This window comes from Carcharodon carcharias, chromosome 24 (assembly GCF_017639515.1).
Source record: "Carcharodon carcharias isolate sCarCar2 chromosome 24, sCarCar2.pri, whole genome shotgun sequence".
Classification (NCBI taxonomy): domain Eukaryota; kingdom Metazoa; phylum Chordata; class Chondrichthyes; order Lamniformes; family Lamnidae; genus Carcharodon; species Carcharodon carcharias.
Window position 1 is genome coordinate 6,530,270 of NC_054490.1, and position 20,590 is coordinate 6,550,859.

General features: G+C 53.6%; 1 protein-coding gene across 3 annotated transcripts in view; it reads left to right on the forward strand.

The window, feature by feature from the left end:
• The first annotated feature begins 5,987 nt into the window (after positions 1-5,987).
• The window catches only part of LOC121269399 (ABC transporter G family member 27-like), a 120,598-nt gene continuing 105,995 nt past the window's right edge, over positions 5,988-20,590 (forward strand). For all 3 annotated transcript variants that reach the window (XM_041173997.1, XM_041173998.1, XM_041173999.1), the window contains exons 1-2: positions 5,988-6,139; positions 7,694-7,842. In XM_041173997.1, the coding sequence (XP_041029931.1) occupies positions 6,087-6,139; positions 7,694-7,842 (202 nt within the window). In that variant the 5' untranslated portion in view covers positions 5,988-6,086. The remainder of the gene's footprint in view (positions 6,140-7,693; positions 7,843-20,590) is intronic.

A 20,590-nucleotide genomic window follows, 5' to 3' on the forward strand; every position in this document is an offset into this window, starting at 1 on the left:
GGTTGGCAGACAGGAAACAAAGAGTAGGAATAAACGGGTCTTTTTCCGAATGACAGGCAGTGACTAGTGGGGTACTGCAGGGATCGGTGCAGGGACCCCAGCTATTCACAATATACATTAATCATTTAGATGAGGGAGCTAAATGTAATATCTCCAAATTTGCAGATGACACAAAGCTGGGTGGGAGGGTGAGCTGTGAGGAGGGTGCAGAGATGATTCAGTGTGATTTGGACAAGCTGAGTGAGTGGGCAAATACATGGCAGATGCAGTATAATGTGGATAAATGTGAGGTTACCCACTTTGGTAGCAAAAACAGGAAGGCAGATTATTACCTGAATGGCTATGAATTGAGAGAGGGGAATGTGCAACGAGACCTGGGTGTCCTTGTACACCAGTCGCTGAAGGTAAGCATGTAGGTGCAGCAGGTGGTAACAGTGTCAAATGGTATGTTGGCCTTCATAACGAGAGGATTCGAATACAGGAGCAGGGATGTCTTGCTGCAATTGTACAGGGCCTTGGTGAGACCCCACCCGGAATATTGTGTGCAGCTTTGGTCTCCTTATCTGAGGAAGGATGTTCTTGCTATAGAGGGAGTGCAGCGAAGGTTTACCAGACTGATTCCTGGGATGGTGGGACTGACGTAAGAGAAGAGATGGAATCGGTTAGGATTATATTCACTGGAGTTCAGACGAATGAGGGGGGATCTCATAGAAACCTATAAAATTCTAACAGGACTAGACAGGGTAGATGCAGGAAGGATGTTCCTGATGGTGGGGGAGTCCAGAACCAGGGGTCACAGTCTGAGGATACGGGGTAGACCATTTAGGACTGAGATGAGGAGAAATGTCTTCACCCAGAGAGTGGTGAGGCTGTGGAATTCATCACCACAGAAAGTAGTTGAGGCCAAAACATTGTATGTTTTTAAGAAGGAGTTAGATATAGCTCTTGGGGTGAAAGGGATCAGAGGGTATAAGGAGAAAGCGGGAGCAGGGTGTTGAGTTGGATGATCAGCCATGATCATGATGAATGGAGGAGCAGGCTCGAGGGGCCGAATGGCCTACTCCTGCTCCTAGTATCTATGGAATCCTGGGGTAATGCTTTGGGTTCGAATCCCACCACCGGCAGATGGTGGGATTTGAATCCAATTAAAAATCTGGAATGAGGAGACTCGTGGTGACAGTGAAACCATCGCCAATTGGCGTTAAAAACCCATCAGCTTCACTAAGCGCCCCCCCAACAAACCCCACCCCGCCTTTAAGGGAGGGAAATCTGCCCTCCTTACCTGGTCTGGGCCTACACATGACTCCAGACCCCACAGCCATGCGGCTGACTCTTAACCGCCCTCTGAAAAGGCCGAGCGAGCCGCTCAGTTCTCAAGGGCAGTCGGGGACGGGTAGCAAAGTGTGGGCCTTGCCCACGCCCCACCAGCCCAGCTAAAGGGACGCCAGACCAAGCCCCCGTCCCTGCCCCCTCTGATGGAAGGGGAGCGGCGCTGCTGAGGGTGATGGGGGTCTTTCCCCTGGTGTCCCAGGCCCCGATATTTATCCCTCAACCAATATCAATTCCCAAAAAAAAAAGGACCTGGTGATTCATCACAATCGGCTGTTTGTGGGATCTTGCTGTGCGCAAGTTGGCTTCCGCGTTTTGCCCACAGCGGAACGGTGAGCACTGCGCCCCGGGAAGAGGTGCTTCATTGGCCGCAAAGCGATTTGGGAATGTGCTGAGGTTGCGGAGCGGTGCTATATGAATGCACTACAAACGCTTGCTTACTTTGGGATCTCCCATTCAGCCCCTCTGTCCGGGTCTGAGAAGGGGCTCAACAGGCCTCCTCCTGCCTCTGTGTGACAGGTTTGAGGTGGGGCGGAATGGGCCTCTACCTGGAGGTGTTCCCCATGTGTCTGCTGCCTTTGTCCTTCTAGATGGTAGAGGTGGTGGGTTTGGAAGGTGCTGTCGAAGGAGCTTTGGTGAGTTGCTGCAGTGCATCTTGTAGATTCTCTCTTGTTGGAGATGGCCATTGCCTGACACTTGTGTGGTGTGAATGTTACTTGCCACTTGTCAGCCCTGCTGCTATTGTGCGTCGGTGGTGGAGGGAGTGAATGTTTGTGGATGGGGGGCCGATCAAGCGAGGCTGCTTTGTCCTGGACGGTGTCGAGCTTCTTGAGTGTTGTGGGAGCTGCATTCATCCAGGCAAGTGGGGAGTGTCCCATCACACTCCTGAATTGTGCCTTGTAGATGGTGGACAGGCTTTGGGGAGTCAGGGGGTGAGTTACTCACCGCAGGATTCCCAGCCTCTGACCTGCTCTTGTAGCCACAGTATTTATATGGCTGGTCCAGTTCAGTTTCTGGTCAATGGTAACCCCCAGGATGTTGATAGTGGGGGATTCAGCGATGGTGATGCCATTGAATGTCAAGGGGGCGATGGTTAGATTCTCTCTTGTTGGAGATGGCCATTGCCTGACACTTGTGTGGTGTGAATGTTACTTGCCACTTGTCAGCCCTGAGCCTGGATATTGTCCAGGTCTTGCTGCATTTGGACACGGACTGGCTTCAGTATCTGAGGAGTTGTGAATGGTGCTGAACATTGTACAACCATCAGTGAACATCCCCACTTCTGACCTTATGATGGAAGGAAGGTCATTGATGAAGCAGCTGAAGATGGTTGGGCCGAGGACACTAACCCTGAGGAACTCCTGCAGTGATGTCCTGGAGCTGAGATGACTGACCTCCAACAACCACAACCATCTTCCTTTGTGCTCGGTATGACTCCAACCAGCGGAGAGTTTTCCCCCTGATTCCCGTTGAGTCCAGTTTTGCTGGGGCTCCTTGATGCCACACTCGGTCAAATGCTGCCTTGATGCCAAGGGCAATCACTCTCACCTCTCCTCAGGAGTTCAGCTCTTTTGTCCATGTTTGAACCAAGGCTGTAATGAGGTCAGGAGCTGAGTGGCCCTGGCAGAACCCAAACTGGGCATCAGTGAGCAGGTTGTTGCTAAACAAGTGCTTGTTTAGTACTTGATAGCACTGTTGATGACCCCTTCCATTACTTTACTGATGATGGAGAGTAGACTGATGGGGCAGTAATTGGCCGGGTTGGATTTGTTCTGATTTTTGTGTACAGGACATACCTGGGCAATTTTCCACATAGCTGGGTAGGTGCCAGTGTTGTAGCTGTACTGGAACAGCTTGGCTAGGGGCACAGCCAGTTCTGGAGCACAAGCCTTCAGTACTATTGCCAGAATATCGTCAGGGCCCGTAGCCTTTGCAGTATCCAGTGCCTTCAGCTGTTTCTTGATATCACGTGGAGGTGAAGTGAATGGGCTGGAGACTGGCATCTGTGATGCTGGGGACGTCCGGAGGAGGCCGAGATGGATCATCCACTCGGCACTTCTGGCTGAAGATTGTTGCGAATGAAGAGTGCAGGAGGACATGTCAGGAGCAGCACCAGGCATACCTAAAAATGAGGTGTCAACCTGGTGAAGCTATAACACAGGACAACTTGTGTGCCAAACAGCATCAGCATCAAGTGATGGACAGAGCTAAGCGATCCCACAACCAACGGATCAGATCTAAGCTCTGTGCACTGATGTGCTGGGCTCCTCCATCATTGAGGATGGGGATATTTGTGGTGCCTCCTCCTCCAGTGAGTTGTTTAATTGTCCCCCACCATTCACAACTGGATGTGACAGGACTGCAGAGCTTAGATCTGATCCGTTGGTTGTGGGATCGCTTAGCTCTGTCCATCACTTGATGCTGATGCTGTTTGGCACACAAGTAGTCCTGTGTTATAGCTTCACCAGGTTGACACCTCATTTTTAGGTATATCTGGTGCTGCTCCTGACATGTACTCCTGCACTTTTCACTGAACCAGGGTTGATCCCCTGTCTTGATGGTAATGGTAGAGTGGGGGGATAAGCCGGGTTATGAGGTTACAGATTGTGTTTGAGTACAATTCTGCTGCTGCTGATGTCCCACAGCACCTCATGGGTGCCCAGTCTTGAGTTACTAGGTCTATTCGAAACCTATCCCATTTAGCAGGGTGGTGGTGCTACACAACACGATGGAGGGAATCCTCAGTGTGAAGGTGGGACTGCGTCTCCACAATGACTGTGTGTGGTGGTCACTCCTACTGATACTGTCATGGACAGATGCAACTGTGACAGGCAGGTCAGTGAGGATGAGGGTCAAGTATGTTTCCCTCACCAGCTGCTGCAGACCCAGTCTAGCAGCTACGTCCTTTAGGACTCGGCCAGCTCGGTCAGTAGTGGTGCTTCCGAGCCGCTCTTGGAGATGGACACTGAAGTCCCCCCACCCAGAGTACATTCTGCGCCCTCGCCACCCTCAGTGCTTCCTCCAAGTGGTGTTCCACGTGGAGGGGGCACTGATCCATCAGCTGAGGGAGGGTGGGACGTGGTAACCAGCAGGAGGTTTCCTTGCCCGTGTTTGACCTGATGCCGCGAGACCTCATGGGGTCGGGGAGTCGATGTCGAGGACTCCCAGGGTAACGTCCCTCCCGACTGTATCCCCGCTGTGTCTCGCCACCTCTGCTGGGTGTGTCCTGCCGGTGGGACAGGACACACCCAGGGGTGGTGACGGTGGAGTCCGGGACGTTATCTGTAAGGGACGGTTCCCTGGGCGGGGTGGGGGGGGGCGGTGGTGACTGTGTCAGGCTTGACTAGTCCGTGAGACGGCCCTCCCCATTTCGGCACCAGCCTCTCCCCCCAGAGGTCAGTGCGGAGGGGCGTTCTGCAGGGTGGGATGGGGCTGAGTTTGCCGGTACCTGGGTCGATGCTGGGCGGTCCGTCCGGGGTTCGGCACTCGTGGGTCTGGCACGGCTGGGTGTTGCTGCTTGGCCATTTGAGAGGGGGTGGGGGGGTGGTTTGGCGTCTGAGAGTCAACCACACCACCGGGGGGTCCGCAGCCAGGTAAGGGAGGCAGATTCCCTCTTGGCCCAGTTGGGGTTTGGACCAGAGTGTGGCTTTCGTTTAAAAAAAAAAATCATTTATTCATCGAATTTAAAGTCCACCGTCTGCTGTGTAAGACCATAAGACGTAGGAGCAGAAATTAGGCCATTCGGCCCATCGAGTCTGCTCCGCCATTCAATCACGGCTGATAAGTTTCTCAACCCCCATTCTCCCACCTTCTCCCCGTAACCTTTGACCCCCCTTACCAATCGAGAACCTATCTATCTCGGTCTTAAATACACTCAATGACCCGGCCTCCACCGCCTTCTGTGGCAATGAATCCCATAGATTCACCACTCTCTGACTAAAGAAGTTTCTCCTCATCTCTGTTCTAAAAGGTCTTCCCTTTACTCTGAGGCTGTGCCCCTCGGGTCCTAGTCTCTCCTACTCATGGAAACATCTTCCCCACGTCCACTCTATCCAGGCCTTTCAATATTCTGTAAGTTTCAATCAGATCCCCCCTCCCCTCATCCTTCTAAACTCCATCGAGTATAGACCCAGAGTCCTCAAACGTTCCTCTTAATGTGAAGCCTTTCATTCCTGGGATCGTTCTCGTGAACCTCCTCTGGACCCCTCTCCAGGGCCAGAACATCCTTCCTGAGATACGGGGCCCCAAAAATTGCTGACAATATTCTAAATGTGGTCCGAGCAGAGCCTTGTAAAGCCTCAGCAGCACATCCCTGCTTTTATATCCTGTGTGGGATTTGAACCCGTGTTTCCCCCACTCCCCAGAGCATTCGCCTCTGGGTTAATAGACCAGTGACGATACCGCCATGTCTCTGGATTGCTGTATGTATACGAGCACTAGGGCCCAGGAGAACCTGGCCTGGATTAGCACCACCTGCCTTCAATTCCCCCTCCCCCTGCCTTATCCGACTCTCCTGTTCTCTCCGCCCGTCCCTTCTCCCTTCTTCCCCTCTCTTGTTCTACCTCCCGTCGCTTTCTCCACCTTCTGACCCTCGCCTCCCCCACCCTCACCCCCACCCTACCTTCTCACTACTTCACCACCGCCCCCCCCCTCCCACCACCACCACCCCCTCCAGCCAGTTCACCCCCTCCCCAGCATCTCCAGCCCCGTCAGTTTCAATAGCTCTTCCCCCCGCTCCCATCGCCGGCTGATTCAGGATGCTGGAAGGACCAGCTGCAGAGGAGGCTTTACTCTCTGGCCGGCCACCGGAGTGAGTACTCAGCCCTCGCCTGCAGCTCCTCAGAGGGAGGGAAGGGGGAAGGAGGGAGAGAGGGAGGGAGGGTCAGAGAGAGAGAGAGAGAGAGAGTTAGAGTGAGACAGAGAGAGGTAGAGACCAAGAGAGATACAGAGAGAGAGAGAGACAGAGTTGAGAGAGAGAGAGAGGGAGACAGAGAGAGAGAGACACAGAGTTGAGAGAGAGAGAGAGGGAGACAGAGAGAGAGAGACAAAGAGAGGGAGAGAGAGACAGAGAGAGAGTCAGGGAGAGAGAGGGGGAGACAGAGAGAAAAAGAGAGAGACAAAGAGATACAGAGGGAGTCAGGGAGAGAGAGAGAGAGGGAGACAGGGAGAGAGAGGGGGAGACAGAGAGAAAAAGAGAGAGACAGAGAGAGAGAGATACAGAGGGAGTCAGGGAGAGAGAGAGGGAGACAGAGAGAGAGACAGAGTTAAGGAGAGAGGGAGACAGACATTGAAAGATATGAAGAGAGATAGAGTTAAGGAGAGAGAGAGGGAGACAGAGAGAAAGATACAGAGAGAGAGACAAAGAGAGAGAGACAGAGAGAGAGGGAGAGACATAAGAGAGATGGAGAGATACAGAGAGAGAGACAGAGAGAGGGGGAGAAACATAAAGAGAGATGGAGAGATACAGAGAGAGAGAGAGTCAGGGAGAGAGAGAGGGAGACAGAGAGAGAGACAGAGTTAAGGAGAGAGAGAGGGAGACAGACATAGAGAGAGACGAAGAGAGATAGAGTTAAGGAGAGAGAGAGGGTGACAGAGAGAGAGAGAGAGAGAGTCAGAGGGAGAGAGAGAGGGTGACAGAGAGAGAGAGAGAAAGTCAGAGGGAGAGAGAGAGAGGGAGACAGAGAGAAAGATACAGAGAGAGAGACAAAGCGAGAGAGGGAGAGACATAAGAGAGATGGAGAGATACAGAGAGAGAGTCAGGGAAAGAGAGAGAGAGGGAGACAGAGAGAGAGAGACAGAGTTAAGGAGAGAGAGGGGGAAGACAGACATAGAGAGAGACGAAGAGAGATAGAGTTAAGGAGAGAGAGGGTGACAGAGAGAGAGAGAGAGAGAGTCAGAGGGAGAGAGAGAGGGTGACAGAGAGAGAGAAAGTCAGAGGGAGAGAGAGAGGGGGAGACAGAGAGAAAGATACAGAGAGAGAGAGAGACAAAGAGAGAGAGACAGAGAGAGAGGGAGAGACATAAGAGAGATGGAGAGATACAGAGAGAGAGAGAGTCAGGGAAAGAGAGAGAGAGGGAGACAGAGAGAGAGAGACGAAGAGAGATAGAGTTAAGGAGAGAGAGAGGGTGACAGAGAGAGAGAGAGAGAGTCAGAGGGAGAGAGAGAGGGTGACAGAGAGAAAGATAGAGAGAGAGAGAGACAAAGAGAGAAAGACAGAGATAGAGGGAGAGACATAAAGTGAGATGGAGAGATACAGAGAGCCAGAGTGAGCCAGATGGAAAGGGTGAGCAAGAGAGAGAGAGAGAGATGAGGGATGATGAAGGAGAGTGAACGTCCATCACCGTGCTGTGTTGTGTCTGTGCAGAGACCCTGAGACAGCTGAAGTGAGACGGAGAGCTGGCCTGGAGCTGAAATTCCGGGGGCTCAACATGCAGATCAAAGGCCGGGCGATCCTGTGCAACGTGTCGGGGACGGTCCAACCTGGGGAGCTCCTGGCCGTCATGGGGCCTAGCGGTAACTGGATGTGGGGGGGGGGGGGAATTTGGGGAGCGGTAACGCTCAAGGTGGGGGGGTGAGGGGTGAGGGGTGGGGTGGGGGGGGTAGAGAACCTCAAAGATTCATGACCCTCCCAGCAAAGAAATTCCTCCCTCGTCTCCGTCCAAAATGGCCGACACCCCTTATCCTGGGAATCTGACGCTCCCCCCCTCTCCCCCGGTTCTAGACCCCCTTATCCTGGGAATCTGACGCTCCCCCCCTCTCCCCCGGTTCTAGACCCCCTTATCCTGGGAATCTGACGCTCCCCCGGTTCTAGACACCCTTATCCTGGGAATCTGAACCTCCCCCCCTCTCCCCGGTTCTAGACCCACTTATCCTGGGAATCTGACCCTGCCCACCTCTCCCCCGGTTCTAGACCCCCTTATCCTGGGAATCTGACCCTCCCCCCCTTACCCCCCCGGTTCTAGACTCTGTGGCCGGAGGGGGGTGAGGGGCGAGGAGAAACATCCTCTCCACATTGACCACGTCAAACCCTCCCACGAATTTTACGGCTTTCTACAGGATCGCCCCTCGTTCTCTGAGGGGTGGGCGGATGCAATATCGGCCCCATTCCCCTCAATCCCAACTCGCAGGATAATTACGCCCCCCCCCCACACCCCATCGCGAAATCCCATCCAGTGGACATTTGTGGTGCTCCCGCTCAAGTGGGGGAAGGAGGAGGGAACAATTACAGCCAAAGATTGTTAAAGTCTTCCATGGACCCCTGATTGGACACGAGTTCACGGTGGAGTCTCACCCATCGTCCGGAGCGCCCTGCCACACTCCTTTTCAGGAAGATGGGCTGAATTTGTTTAAAAATCCACTCACGGGAACATGCGCTTCACTGACTGGGCCCAGCGTTTATTACCCTGCCCCCAATTGCCCCCTTGCGAAGGTGGTGGGGGGGGGTGAGATGCCTTCTTGAGCTGCTGCAGTCCCCGTGTGGTGTAGGTACACCCACAGCGCTGTAAGGGAGGGAGTTCCAGGATTTTGTCCGTGTGGTGTAGGTACACCCACGGCGCTGTTAGGGAGGGAGTTCCAGGATTTTGTCCGTGTGGTGTAGGTACACCCACAGCGCTGTTAGGGAGTGAGTTCCAGGATTTTGTCCCCTGTGTGGTGTAGGTACACCCACAGCGCTGTTAGGGAGGGAGTTCCAGGATTTTGTCCCGTGTGGTGTTGGTACACCCACAGCGCTGTTAGGGAGGGACTTGCAGGATTTTGTCCCGTGTGGTGTAGGTACACCCACGGCGCTGTTAGGGAGGGAGTTCCAGGATTTTGTCACTGTGGTGTAGGTACACCCACAGTGCTGTTAGGGAGTGAGTTCCAGGATTTTGTCCCTGTGGTGTAGGTACATCCACAGTGCTGTTAGGGAGGGAGTTCCAGGATTTTGTCCAATGTGGTGTTGGTACACCCACAGCGCTGTTAGGGAGGGAGTTGCAGGATTTTGTCCGGTGTGATGTAGGTACACCCACGGCGCTGTTAGGGAGGGAGTTCCAGGATTTTGTCCGTGTGGTGTAGGTAAACCCACAGCGCTGTTAGGGAGGGAGTTCCAGGATTTTGTCCGTGTGATGTAGGTACACCCACAGCGCTGTTAGGGAGGGAGTTCCAGGATTTTGTCCGTGTGGTGTAGGTACACCCACAGCGCTGTTAGGAAGGGAGTTCCAAGATTTTGTCCCTGTGGTGTAGGTACACCCACGGCATTGTTAGGGAGGGAGTTCCAGGATTTTCTCCGTGTGGTTTACGTACACCCATGGTGCTGTTAGGGAGGGAGTTCCAGGATTTTGTCCATGTGGTGTCGTTACACCCACAGCGCTGTTAGGGAGGGAGTTCCAGGATTTTTTCCCCTGTGTGGTGTAGGTACACCCACAGTGCAGTTAGGGAGGGAGTTCCAGGATTATGTCCCGTGTGGTGTAGGTACACCCACAGTGTTGTTAGGGAGGGAGTTCCAGGATTTTGTCCGTGTGGTGTAGGTACACCCACAGTGCCGTTAGCGAGGGAGTTCCAGGATTTTGTCCGGTGTGGTGTAGGTACACCCACAGTGTTGTTAGGCAGGGAGTTCCAGGATTTTGTCCGTGTGGGTTAGGTACACCCACGGCGCTGTTAGGGAGGGAATTCCAGGATTCTCTCCCGTGTGGTGTAAGTACTCCCACAGTGCTGTTAGGGAGGGAGTTCCAGGAATTTGTCCGGTGTGGTGTAGGTACACCCACGGCGCTGTTAGGGATGGAGTTCCAGGATTTTGTCCCCTGTGTGGTGTAGGTACACCCACGGCGCTGTTAGGGAGGGAGTTCCAGGATTTTGTCCGTGTGGTGTAGGTACACCCACGGCGCTGTTAGGGAGGGAGTTCCAGGATTTTGTCCCTTGTGTGGTGTAGGTACACCCACGGCGCTGTTAGGGAGGGAGTTCCAGGATTTTGTCCGTGTGGTGTAGGTACACCCACGGCGCTGTTAGGGAGGGAGTTCCAGGATTTTGTCCCCTGTGTGGTGTAGGTACACCCACGGCGCTGTTAGGGAGGGAGTTCCAGGATTTTGTCCCCTGTGTGGTGTAGGTACACCCACAGCGCTGTTAGGGAGGGAGTTCCAGGATTTTGTCCAATGTGGTGTTGGTACACCCACAGCGCTGTTAGGGAGGGAGTTGCAGGATTTTGTCCGTGTGGTGTAGGTACACCCACAGCGCTTTTAGGAAGGGAGTTCCAAGATTTTGTCCCTGTGGTGTAGGTACACCCACGGCACTGTTAGGGAGGGAGTTCTAGGATTTTGTCCGTGTGGTTTACGTACACCCATGGTGCTGTTAGGGAGGGAGTTCCAGAATTTTGTCCATGTGGTGTAGGTACACTCACAGCGCTGTTAGGAAGGGAGTTACAACATTTTGTCCGTGTGGTGTAGGTAAACCCACAGTGCTTTTACGGAGGGAGTTGCAGGATTTTTTCCCCTGTGTGGTGTAGGTACACCCACAGTGTTGTTAGGGTGGGAGTTCCAGGATTTTGTCCGTGTGGTGTAGGTACACCCACAGTGCCGTTAGGGAGGGAGTTCCAGGATTTTGTCCGGTGTGGTGTAGGTACACCCACAGTGTTGTTAGGCAGGGAGTTCCAGGATTTTGTCCGTGTGGTTTAGGTACACCCACGGCGCTGTTAGGGAGGGAATTCCAGGATTTTCTCCCGTGTGGTGTAGGTACTCCCACAGTGCTGTTAGGGAGGGAGTTCCAGGATTTTGTCCGGTGTGGTGTAGGTACACCCACGGCGCTGTTAGGGAGGGAGTTCCAGGATTTTGTCCCCTGTGTGGTGTAGGTACACCGACGGCGCTGTTAGGGAGGGAGTTCCAGGATTTTGTCCGTGTGGTGTAGGTACATCCACAGCGCTGTTAGGGAGGGAGTTCCAGGATTTTGTCCGTGTGGTGTAGGTACACCCACAGCGCTGTTAGGAAGGGAGTTCCAAGATTTTGTCCCTGTGGTCTAGGTATTCCCACGGCACTGTTAGGGAGGGAGTTCCAGGATTTTGTCCGTGTGGTTTACGTACACCCATGGTGCTGTTAGGGAGGGAGTTCCAGGATTTTGTCCATGTGGTGTAGGTACACCCACAGTGCCGTTAGCGAGGGAGTTCCAGGATTTTGTCCGGTGTGGTGTAGGTACACCCACAGTGTTGTTAGGCAGGGAGTTCCAGGATTTTGTCCGTGTGGGTTAGGTACACCCACGGCGCTGTTAGGGAGGGAATTCCAGGATTCTCTCCCATGTGGTGTAAGTACTCCCACAGTGCTGTTAGGGAGGGAGTTCCAGGAATTTGTCCGGTGTGGTGTAGGTACACCCACGGCGCTGTTAGGGATGGAGTTCCAGGATTTTGTCCCCTGTGTGGTGTAGGTACACCCACGGCGCTGTTAGGGAGGGAGTTCCAGGATTTTGTCCGTGTGGTGTAGGTACACCCACGGCGCTGTTAGGGAGGGAGTTCTAGGATTTTGTCCGTGTGGTTTACGTACACCCATGGTGCTGTTAGGGAGGGAGTTCCAGAATTTTGTCCATGTGGTGTAGGTACACTCACAGCGCTGTTAGGAAGGGAGTTACAACATTTTGTCCGTGTGGTGTAGGTAAACCCACAGTGCTTTTACGGAGGGAGTTGCAGGATTTTTTCCCCTGTGTGGTGTAGGTACACCCACAGTGTTGTTAGGGTGGGAGTTCCAGGATTTTGTCCGTGTGGTGTAGGTACACCCACAGTGCCGTTAGGGAGGGAGTTCCAGAATTTTGTCCATGTGGTGTAGGTACACTCACAGCGCTGTTAGGGAGGGAGTTACAACATTTTGTCCGTGTGGTGTAGGTAAACCCACAGTGCTTTTACGGAGGGAGTTGCAGGATTTTTTCCCCTGTGTGGTGTAGGTACACCCACAGTGTTGTTAGGGTGGGAGTTCCAGGATTTTGTCCGTGTGGTGTAGGTACACCCACAGTGCCGTTAGGGAGGGAGTTCCAGGATTTTGTCCGGTGTGGTGTAGGTACACCCACAGTGTTGTTAGGCAGGGAGTTCCAGGATTTTGTCCGTGTGGTTTAGGTACACCCACGGCGCTGTTAGGGAGGGAATTCCAGGATTTTCTCCCGTGTGGTGTAGGTACTCCCACAGTGCTGTTAGGGAGGGAGTTCCAGGATTTTGTCCGGTGTGGTGTAGGTACACCCACGGCGCTGTTAGGGAGGGAGTTCCAGGATTTTGTCCCCTGTGTGGTGTAGGTACACCGACGGCGCTGTTAGGGAGGGAGTTCCAGGATTTTGTCCGTGTGGTGTAGGTACATCCACAGCGCTGTTAGGGAGGGAGTTCCAGGATTTTGTCCGTGTGGTGTAGGTACACCCACAGCGCTGTTAGGAAGGGAGTTCCAAGATTTTGTCCCTGTGGTCTAGGTATTCCCACGGCACTGTTAGGGAGGGAGTTCCAGGATTTTGTCCGTGTGGTTTACGTACACCCATGGTGCTGTTAGGGAGGGAGTTCCAGGATTTTGTCCATGTGGTGTAGGTACACCCACAGCGCTGTTAGGGAGGGAGTTGCAACGTTTTGTCCGTGTGGTGTAGGTACACCCACGGCGCTGTTAGGGAGGGAGTTCCAGGAATTTGTCCATGTGGTGTAGGTACACCCACAACGCTGCTAGGGAGGGAGTTCCAGGATTTTGTCCGTGTGGTGTAGGTACACCCACAGTGCTGTTAGGGAGGGAGTCCCAGGATTTTTTCCCCTGTGTGGTGTAGGTACACCCACAGCGCAGTTAGGGAGGGAGTTCCAGGATTATGTCCCGTGTGGTGTAGGTACATCCACAGTGTTGTTAGGGAGGGAGTACCAGGATTTTGTCCGTGTGGTGTAGGTACACCCACAGTGCCGTTAGGGAGGAAGTTCCAGAATTTTGTCCGGCGTGGTGTAGGTACACCCACAGTGTTGTTAGGGAGGGAGTTCCAGGATTTTGTCCGTGTGGTTTAGGTGCACCCACGGCGCTGTTGGGGAGGGAATTACAGGATTTTCTCCCATGTGGTGTAGATACTCCCACAGTGCTGTTAGGGAGGGAGTTCCAGGATTTTGTCCATTGTGGTGTAGGTAAACCCATGGCGCTGTTAGGGAGGGACTTCCAGGATTTTGTCCATTGTGGTGTAGGTAAACCCATGGCGCTGTTCGGGAGGGAGTTCCAGGATTTTGTCCCCTGTGTGGTGTAGGTACACCCACGGCGCTGTTAGGGAGGGAGTTCCAGGATTTTGTCCGTGTGGTGTAGGTAAACCCACGGCGCTGTTAGGGAGGGAGTTACAGGATTATGTCCGTGTGGTGTATGTACACCCACAGTGCTGTTAGGGAGGGAGTTCCAAGATTTTGTCCATGTGGTGAAGGTACACACGCAGCGCTGTTAGGGAGGGAGTTCCAGGGTTTTGTCCGTGTGGTGTAGATACACCCACGGCGCTATTAGGGAGGGAGTTCCAGGATTTTGTCCATGTGGTGTAGGAACACCCACAGTGCTGTTAGGGAGGGAGTTCCAGGATTTTGTCCCATGTGTGGTGTAGCTACACCCACGGCGCATTTAGGGATGGAGTTCCAGGATTTTGTCCGTGTGGTGTAGGTACACCCACAGCGCTGTTAGGGAGGGAGTTCCAGCATTTTGTCCATTTGGTGTGGGAACACCCACAGCGCTGTTAGGGAGGGAGTTCTAGGATTTTGTCCCAGTGGTGTTGGTACTCCCACAGTGCTGTTAGGGAGGGAGTTCCAGGATTTTTTCCCCTGTGTGGTGTAAGTACACCCACGGCCCAGTTAGGGAGGGAGTTCCAGGATTTTGTCCGTGTGGTGTAGGTACATCCACGGCGCTGTTGTGGAGGGAGTTCGAGGACTTTGTCCCGTGTGGTGTAGGTACCCCCACGGCGCTGTTAGGGAGGGTGTTCCAGGATTTTGTCTGTGTGACGTCGGTACACCCACAGCGCTGTTAGGGAGGGAGTTCCAGGATTTTGTCCGTGTGGTTTACGTACACCCACGGCGCTGATAGGGAGGGAGTTCAAGGATTTTGTCCATGTGGTGTAGGTACACCCACAGCGCTGTTAGGGAGGTAGTTAGCGGATTTTGTACGTGTGGTGTAGGTACACCCACAGTGCTGTTAGGGAGGGAGTTCCAGGATTTTGTCCGTGTGGTGTAGGTACACCCATGGCGCTGTTAGGGAGGGAGTTCCAGGATTTTGTCCCCTATGTGGTGTAGGTACACCCACGGCGCTGTTAGGGAGGGAGTTCCAGGATTTTGTCCGTGTGGTGTAGGTAAACCCACGGCGCTGTTAGGGAGGGAGTTCCAGGATTTTGTCCACGTGTTGTAGGTACACCCACAGCGCTGTTAGGGAGGGAGCTACAGGACATTGTCTGTGTGTTGTAGGTACACCCACAGTGCTGTTAGGGAGGGAGTTCCAGGATTTTGTCCGTGTGGTGTAGGTACACCCACAGTGTTGTTAGGGAGGGAGTTCCAGGATTTTGTCACGGTGGTGTAGGTACACCCACAGCACTGTTAGGGAGGGAGTTCCAGGATATTGTCCGTGTGGTGTAGGTACACCCACAGTGCTGTTAGGGAGGGAGTTCCAGGATCTTGTCCCGTGTGGTGTAGGTACACCCACAGCGCTGTTAGGGAGGGAGTTCCAGGATTTTGTCCCCTGTGTGGTGTAGGTACACCCACGGCGCTGTTAGGTAGGGAGTTCCAGGATTTTGTCCCGTGTGGTGTAGGTACACCCACAGCGCTGTTAGGGAGGGAGTTGCAGGATTTTGTCCCGTGTGGTGTAGGTACACCCACGGCGCTGTAAGGGAGTGAGTTCCAGGATTTTGTCCGTGTGGTGTAGGTACACCCACGGGGCTGTTAGGGAGGGAGTTCCAGGATTTTGTCCGTGTGGTGTAGGTACTCCCACAGCGCTGTTAGGGAGGGAGTTCCAGGATTTTGTCCATATGGTGTAGGTACACCCACAGCGCTGTTAGGAAGGGAGTTCCAAGATTTTGTCCCTGTGGTGTAGGTACACCCACAGTGCTGTTAAGGAGGGAGTTCCAGGGTTTTGTCCGTGTTGTGTAGGTACACCCACAGATCTGTAAGGGAGGGAGTTCCAGGATTTTGTCCGTGTGGTGCAGGTACATCCACAGCGCTGTTAGGGAGGGAGTTCCAGGATTTTGTCACTGTGGTGTAGGTACACCCACAGTGCTGTTAGGGAGTGAGTTCCAGGATTTTGTCCCCTGTGTGGTGTTGGTACACACACAGCACTGTTAGGGAGGGAGTTGCAGGATTTTGTCCAGTTTGGTGTAGGTACACCCACGGCGCTGTTAGGGAGGGAGTTCCAGGATTTTGTCCGTGTGGTGTAGGTAAACCCACAGCGCTGTTAGGGAGGGAGTTCCAGGATTTTGTCCGTGTGATGTAGGTACACCCACAGCGCTGTTAAGGAGGGAGTTCCAGGATTTTGTCCGTGTGATGTAGGTACACCCACAGTGCTGTTAGGAAGGGAGTTCCTAGATTTTGTGCTTGTGGTGTAGGTACACCCACAGCGCTGTTAGGGAGGGAGTTCCAGGATATTATCCGTGTGGTGTAGGTACACCCACAGTGCTGTTAGGGAGGGAGTTCCAGGATCTTGTCCCGTGTGGTGTAGGTACACCCACAGCGCTGTTAGGGAGGGAGTTCCAGGATTTTGTCCCCTGTGTGGTGTAGGTTCACCCACGGCGCTGTTCGGGAGGGAGTTGCAGGATTTTGTCCCGTGTGGTGTAGGTACACCCACAGCGCTGTTAGGGAGGGAGTTGCAGGATTTTGTCCCGTGTGGTGTAGGTACACCCACGGCGCTGTTAGGGAGGGAGTTCCAGGATTTTGTCCGTGTGATGTAGGTACACCCACAGCGCTGTTAGGGAGGGAGTTCCAGGATTTTGTCCGTGTGGTGTAGGTACACCCACAGCGCTGTTAGGAAGGGAGTTCCAAGATTTTGTCCCTGTGGTGTAGGTACACCCACGGCATTGTTAGGGAGGGAGTTCCAGGATTTTCTCCGTGTGGTTTACGTACACCCATGGTGCTGTTAGGGAGGGAGTTCCAGGATTTTGTCCATGTGGTGTCGTTACACCCACAGCGCTGTTAGGGAGGGAGTTCCAGGATTTTTTCCCCTGTGTGGTGTAGGTACACCCACAGTGCAGTTAGGGAGGGAGTTCCAGGATTATGTCCCGTGTGGTGTAGGTACACCCACAGTGTTGTTAGGGAGGGAGTTCCAGGATTTTGTCCGTGTGGTGTAGGTACACCCACAGTGCCGTTAGCGAGGGAGTTCCAGGATTTTGTCCGGTGTGGTGTAGGTACACCCACAGTGTTGTTAGGCAGGGAGTTCCAGGATTTTGTCCGTGTGGGTTAGGTACACCCACGGCGCTGTTAGGGAGGGAATTCCAGGATTCTCTCCCGTGTGGTGTAAGTACTCCCACAGTGCTGTTAGGGAGGGAGTTCCAGGAATTTGTCCGGTGTGGTGTAGGTACACCCACGGCGCTGTTAGGGATGGAGTTCCAGGATTTTGTCCCCTGTGTGGTGTAGGTACACCCACGGCGCTGTTAGGGAGGGAGTTCCAGGATTTTGTCCGTGTGGTGTAGGTACACCCACGGCGCTGTTAGGGAGGGAGTTCCAGGATTTTGTCCCTTGTGTGGTGTAGGTACACCCACGGCGCTGTTAGGGAGGGAGTTCCAGGATTTTGTCCGTGTGGTGTAGGTACACCCACGGCGCTGTTAGGGAGGGAGTTCCAGGATTTTGTCCCCTGTGTGGTGTAGGTACACCCACGGCGCTGTTAGGGAGGGAGTTCCAGGATTTTGTCCCCTGTGTGGTGTAGGTACACCCACAGCGCTGTTAGGGAGGGAGTTCCAGGATTTTGTCCAATGTGGTGTTGGTACACCCACAGCGCTGTTAGGGAGGGAGTTGCAGGATTTTGTCCGTGTGGTGTAGGTACACCCACAGCGCTTTTAGGAAGGGAGTTCCAAGATTTTGTCCCTGTGGTGTAGGTACACCCACGGCACTGTTAGGGAGGGAGTTCTAGGATTTTGTCCGTGTGGTTTACGTACACCCATGGTGCTGTTAGGGAGGGAGTTCCAGAATTTTGTCCATGTGGTGTAGGTACACTCACAGCGCTGTTAGGAAGGGAGTTACAACATTTTGTCCGTGTGGTGTAGGTAAACCCACAGTGCTTTTACGGAGGGAGTTGCAGGATTTTTTCCCCTGTGTGGTGTAGGTACACCCACAGTGTTGTTAGGGTGGGAGTTCCAGGATTTTGTCCGTGTGGTGTAGGTACACCCACAGTGCCGTTAGGGAGGGAGTTCCAGGATTTTGTCCGGTGTGGTGTAGGTACACCCACAGTGTTGTTAGGCAGGGAGTTCCAGGATTTTGTCCGTGTGGTTTAGGTACACCCACGGCGCTGTTAGGGAGGGAATTCCAGGATTTTCTCCCGTGTGGTGTAGGTACTCCCACAGTGCTGTTAGGGAGGGAGTTCCAGGATTTTGTCCGGTGTGGTGTAGGTACACCCACGGCGCTGTTAGGGAGGGAGTTCCAGGATTTTGTCCCCTGTGTGGTGTAGGTACACCGACGGCGCTGTTAGGGAGGGAGTTCCAGGATTTTGTCCGTGTGGTGTAGGTACATCCACAGCGCTGTTAGGGAGGGAGTTCCAGGATTTTGTCCGTGTGGTGTAGGTACACCCACAGCGCTGTTAGGAAGGGAGTTCCAAGATTTTGTCCCTGTGGTCTAGGTATTCCCACGGCACTGTTAGGGAGGGAGTTCCAGGATTTTGTCCGTGTGGTTTACGTACACCCATGGTGCTGTTAGGGAGGGAGTTCCAGGATTTTGTCCATGTGGTGTAGGTACACCCACAGTGCCGTTAGCGAGGGAGTTCCAGGATTTTGTCCGGTGTGGTGTAGGTACACCCACAGTGTTGTTAGGCAGGGAGTTCCAGGATTTTGTCCGTGTGGGTTAGGTACACCCACGGCGCTGTTAGGGAGGGAATTCCAGGATTCTCTCCCGTGTGGTGTAAGTACTCCCACAGTGCTGTTAGGGAGGGAGTTCCAGGAATTTGTCCGGTGTGGTGTAGGTACACCCACGGCGCTGTTAGGGATGGAGTTCCAGGATTTTGTCCCCTGTGTGGTGTAGGTACACCCACGGCGCTGTTAGGGAGGGAGTTCCAGGATTTTGTCCGTGTGGTGTAGGTACACCCACGGCGCTGTTAGGGAGGGAGTTCTAGGATTTTGTCCGTTTGGTTTACGTACACCCATGGTGCTGTTAGGGAGGGAGTTCCAGAATTTTGTCCATGTGGTGTAGGTACACTCACAGCGCTGTTAGGAAGGGAGTTACAACATTTTGTCCGTGTGGTGTAGGTAAACCCACAGTGCTTTTACGGAGGGAGTTGCAGGATTTTTTCCCCTGTGTGGTGTAGGTACACCCACAGTGTTGTTAGGGTGGGAGTTCCAGGATTTTGTCCATGTGGTGTAGGTACACCCACAGTGCCGTTAGGGAGGGAGTTCCAGAATTTTGTCCATGTGGTGTAGGTACACTCACAGCGCTGTTAGGGAGGGAGTTACAACATTTTGTCCGTGTGGTGTAGGTAAACCCACAGTGCTTTTACGGAGGGAGTTGCAGGATTTTTTCCCCTGTGTGGTGTAGGTACACCCACAGTGTTGTTAGGGTGGGAGTTCCAGGATTTTGTCCGTGTGGTGTAGGTACACCCACAGTGCCGTTAGGGAGGGAGTTCCAGGATTTTGTCCGGTGTGGTGTAGGTACACCCACAGTGTTGTTAGGCAGGGAGTTCCAGGATTTTGTCCGTGTGGTTTAGGTACACCCACGGCGCTGTTAGGGAGGGAATTCCAGGATTTTCTCCCGTGTGGTGTAGGTACTCCCACAGTGCTGTTAGGGAGGGAGTTCCAGGATTTTGTCCGGTGTGGTGTAGGTACACCCACGGCGCTGTTAGGGAGGGAGTTCCAGGATTTTGTCCCCTGTGTGGTGTAGGTACACCGACGGCGCTGTTAGGGAGGGAGTTCCAGGATTTTGTCCGTGTGGTGTAGGTACATCCACAGCGCTGTTAGGGAGGGAGTTCCAGGATTTTGTCCGTGTGGTGTAGGTACACCCACAGCGCTGTTAGGAAGGGAGTTCCAAGATTTTGTCCCTGTGGTCTAGGTATTCCCACGGCACTGTTAGGGAGGGAGTTCCAGGATTTTGTCCGTGTGGTTTACGTACACCCATGGTGCTGTTAGGGAGGGAGTTCCAGGATTTTGTCCATGTGGTGTAGGTACACCCACAGCGCTGTTAGGGAGGGAGTTGCAACGTTTTGTCCGTGTGGTGTAGGTACACCCACGGCGCTGTTAGGGAGGGAGTTCCAGGAATTTGTCCATGTGGTGTAGGTACACCCACAACGCTGCTAGGGAGGGAGTTCCAGGATTTTGTCCGTGTGGTGTAGGTACACCCACAGTGCTGTTAGGGAGGGAGTCCCAGGATTTTTTCCCCTGTGTGGTGTAGGTACACCCACAGCGCAGTTAGGGAGGGAGTTCCAGGATTATGTCCCGTGTGGTGTAGGTACATCCACAGTGTTGTTAGGGAGGGAGTACCAGGATTTTGTCCGTGTGGTGTAGGTACACCCACAGTGCCGTTAGGGAGGAAGTTCCAGAATTTTGTCCGGCGTGGTGTAGGTACACCCACAGTGTTGTTAGGGAGGGAGTTCCAGGATTTTGTCCGTGTGGTTTAGGTGCACCCACGGCGCTGTTGGGGAGGGAATTACAGGATTTTCTCCCATGTGGTGTAGATACTCCCACAGTGCTGTTAGGGAGGGAGTTCCAGGATTTTGTCCATTGTGGTGTAGGTAAACCCATGGCGCTGTCAGGGAGGGACTTCCAGGATTTTGTCCATTGTGGTGTAGGTAAACCCATGGCGCTGTTCGGGAGGGAGTTCCAGGATTTTGTCCCCTGTGTGGTGTAGGTACACCCACGGCGCTGTTAGGGAGGGAGTTCCAGGATTTTGTCCGTGTGGTGTAGGTAAACCCACGGCGCTGTTAGGGAGGGAGTTACAGGATTATGTCCGTGTGGTGTATGTACACCCACAGTGCTGTTAGGGAGGGAGTTCCAAGATTTTGTCCATGTGGTGAAGGTACACACGCAGCGCTGTTAGGGAGGGAGTTCCAGGGTTTTGTCCGTGTGGTGTAGATACACCCACGGCGCTATTAGGGAGGGAGTTCCAGGATTTTGTCCATGTGGTGTAGGAACACCCACAGTGCTGTTAGGGAGGGAGTTCCAG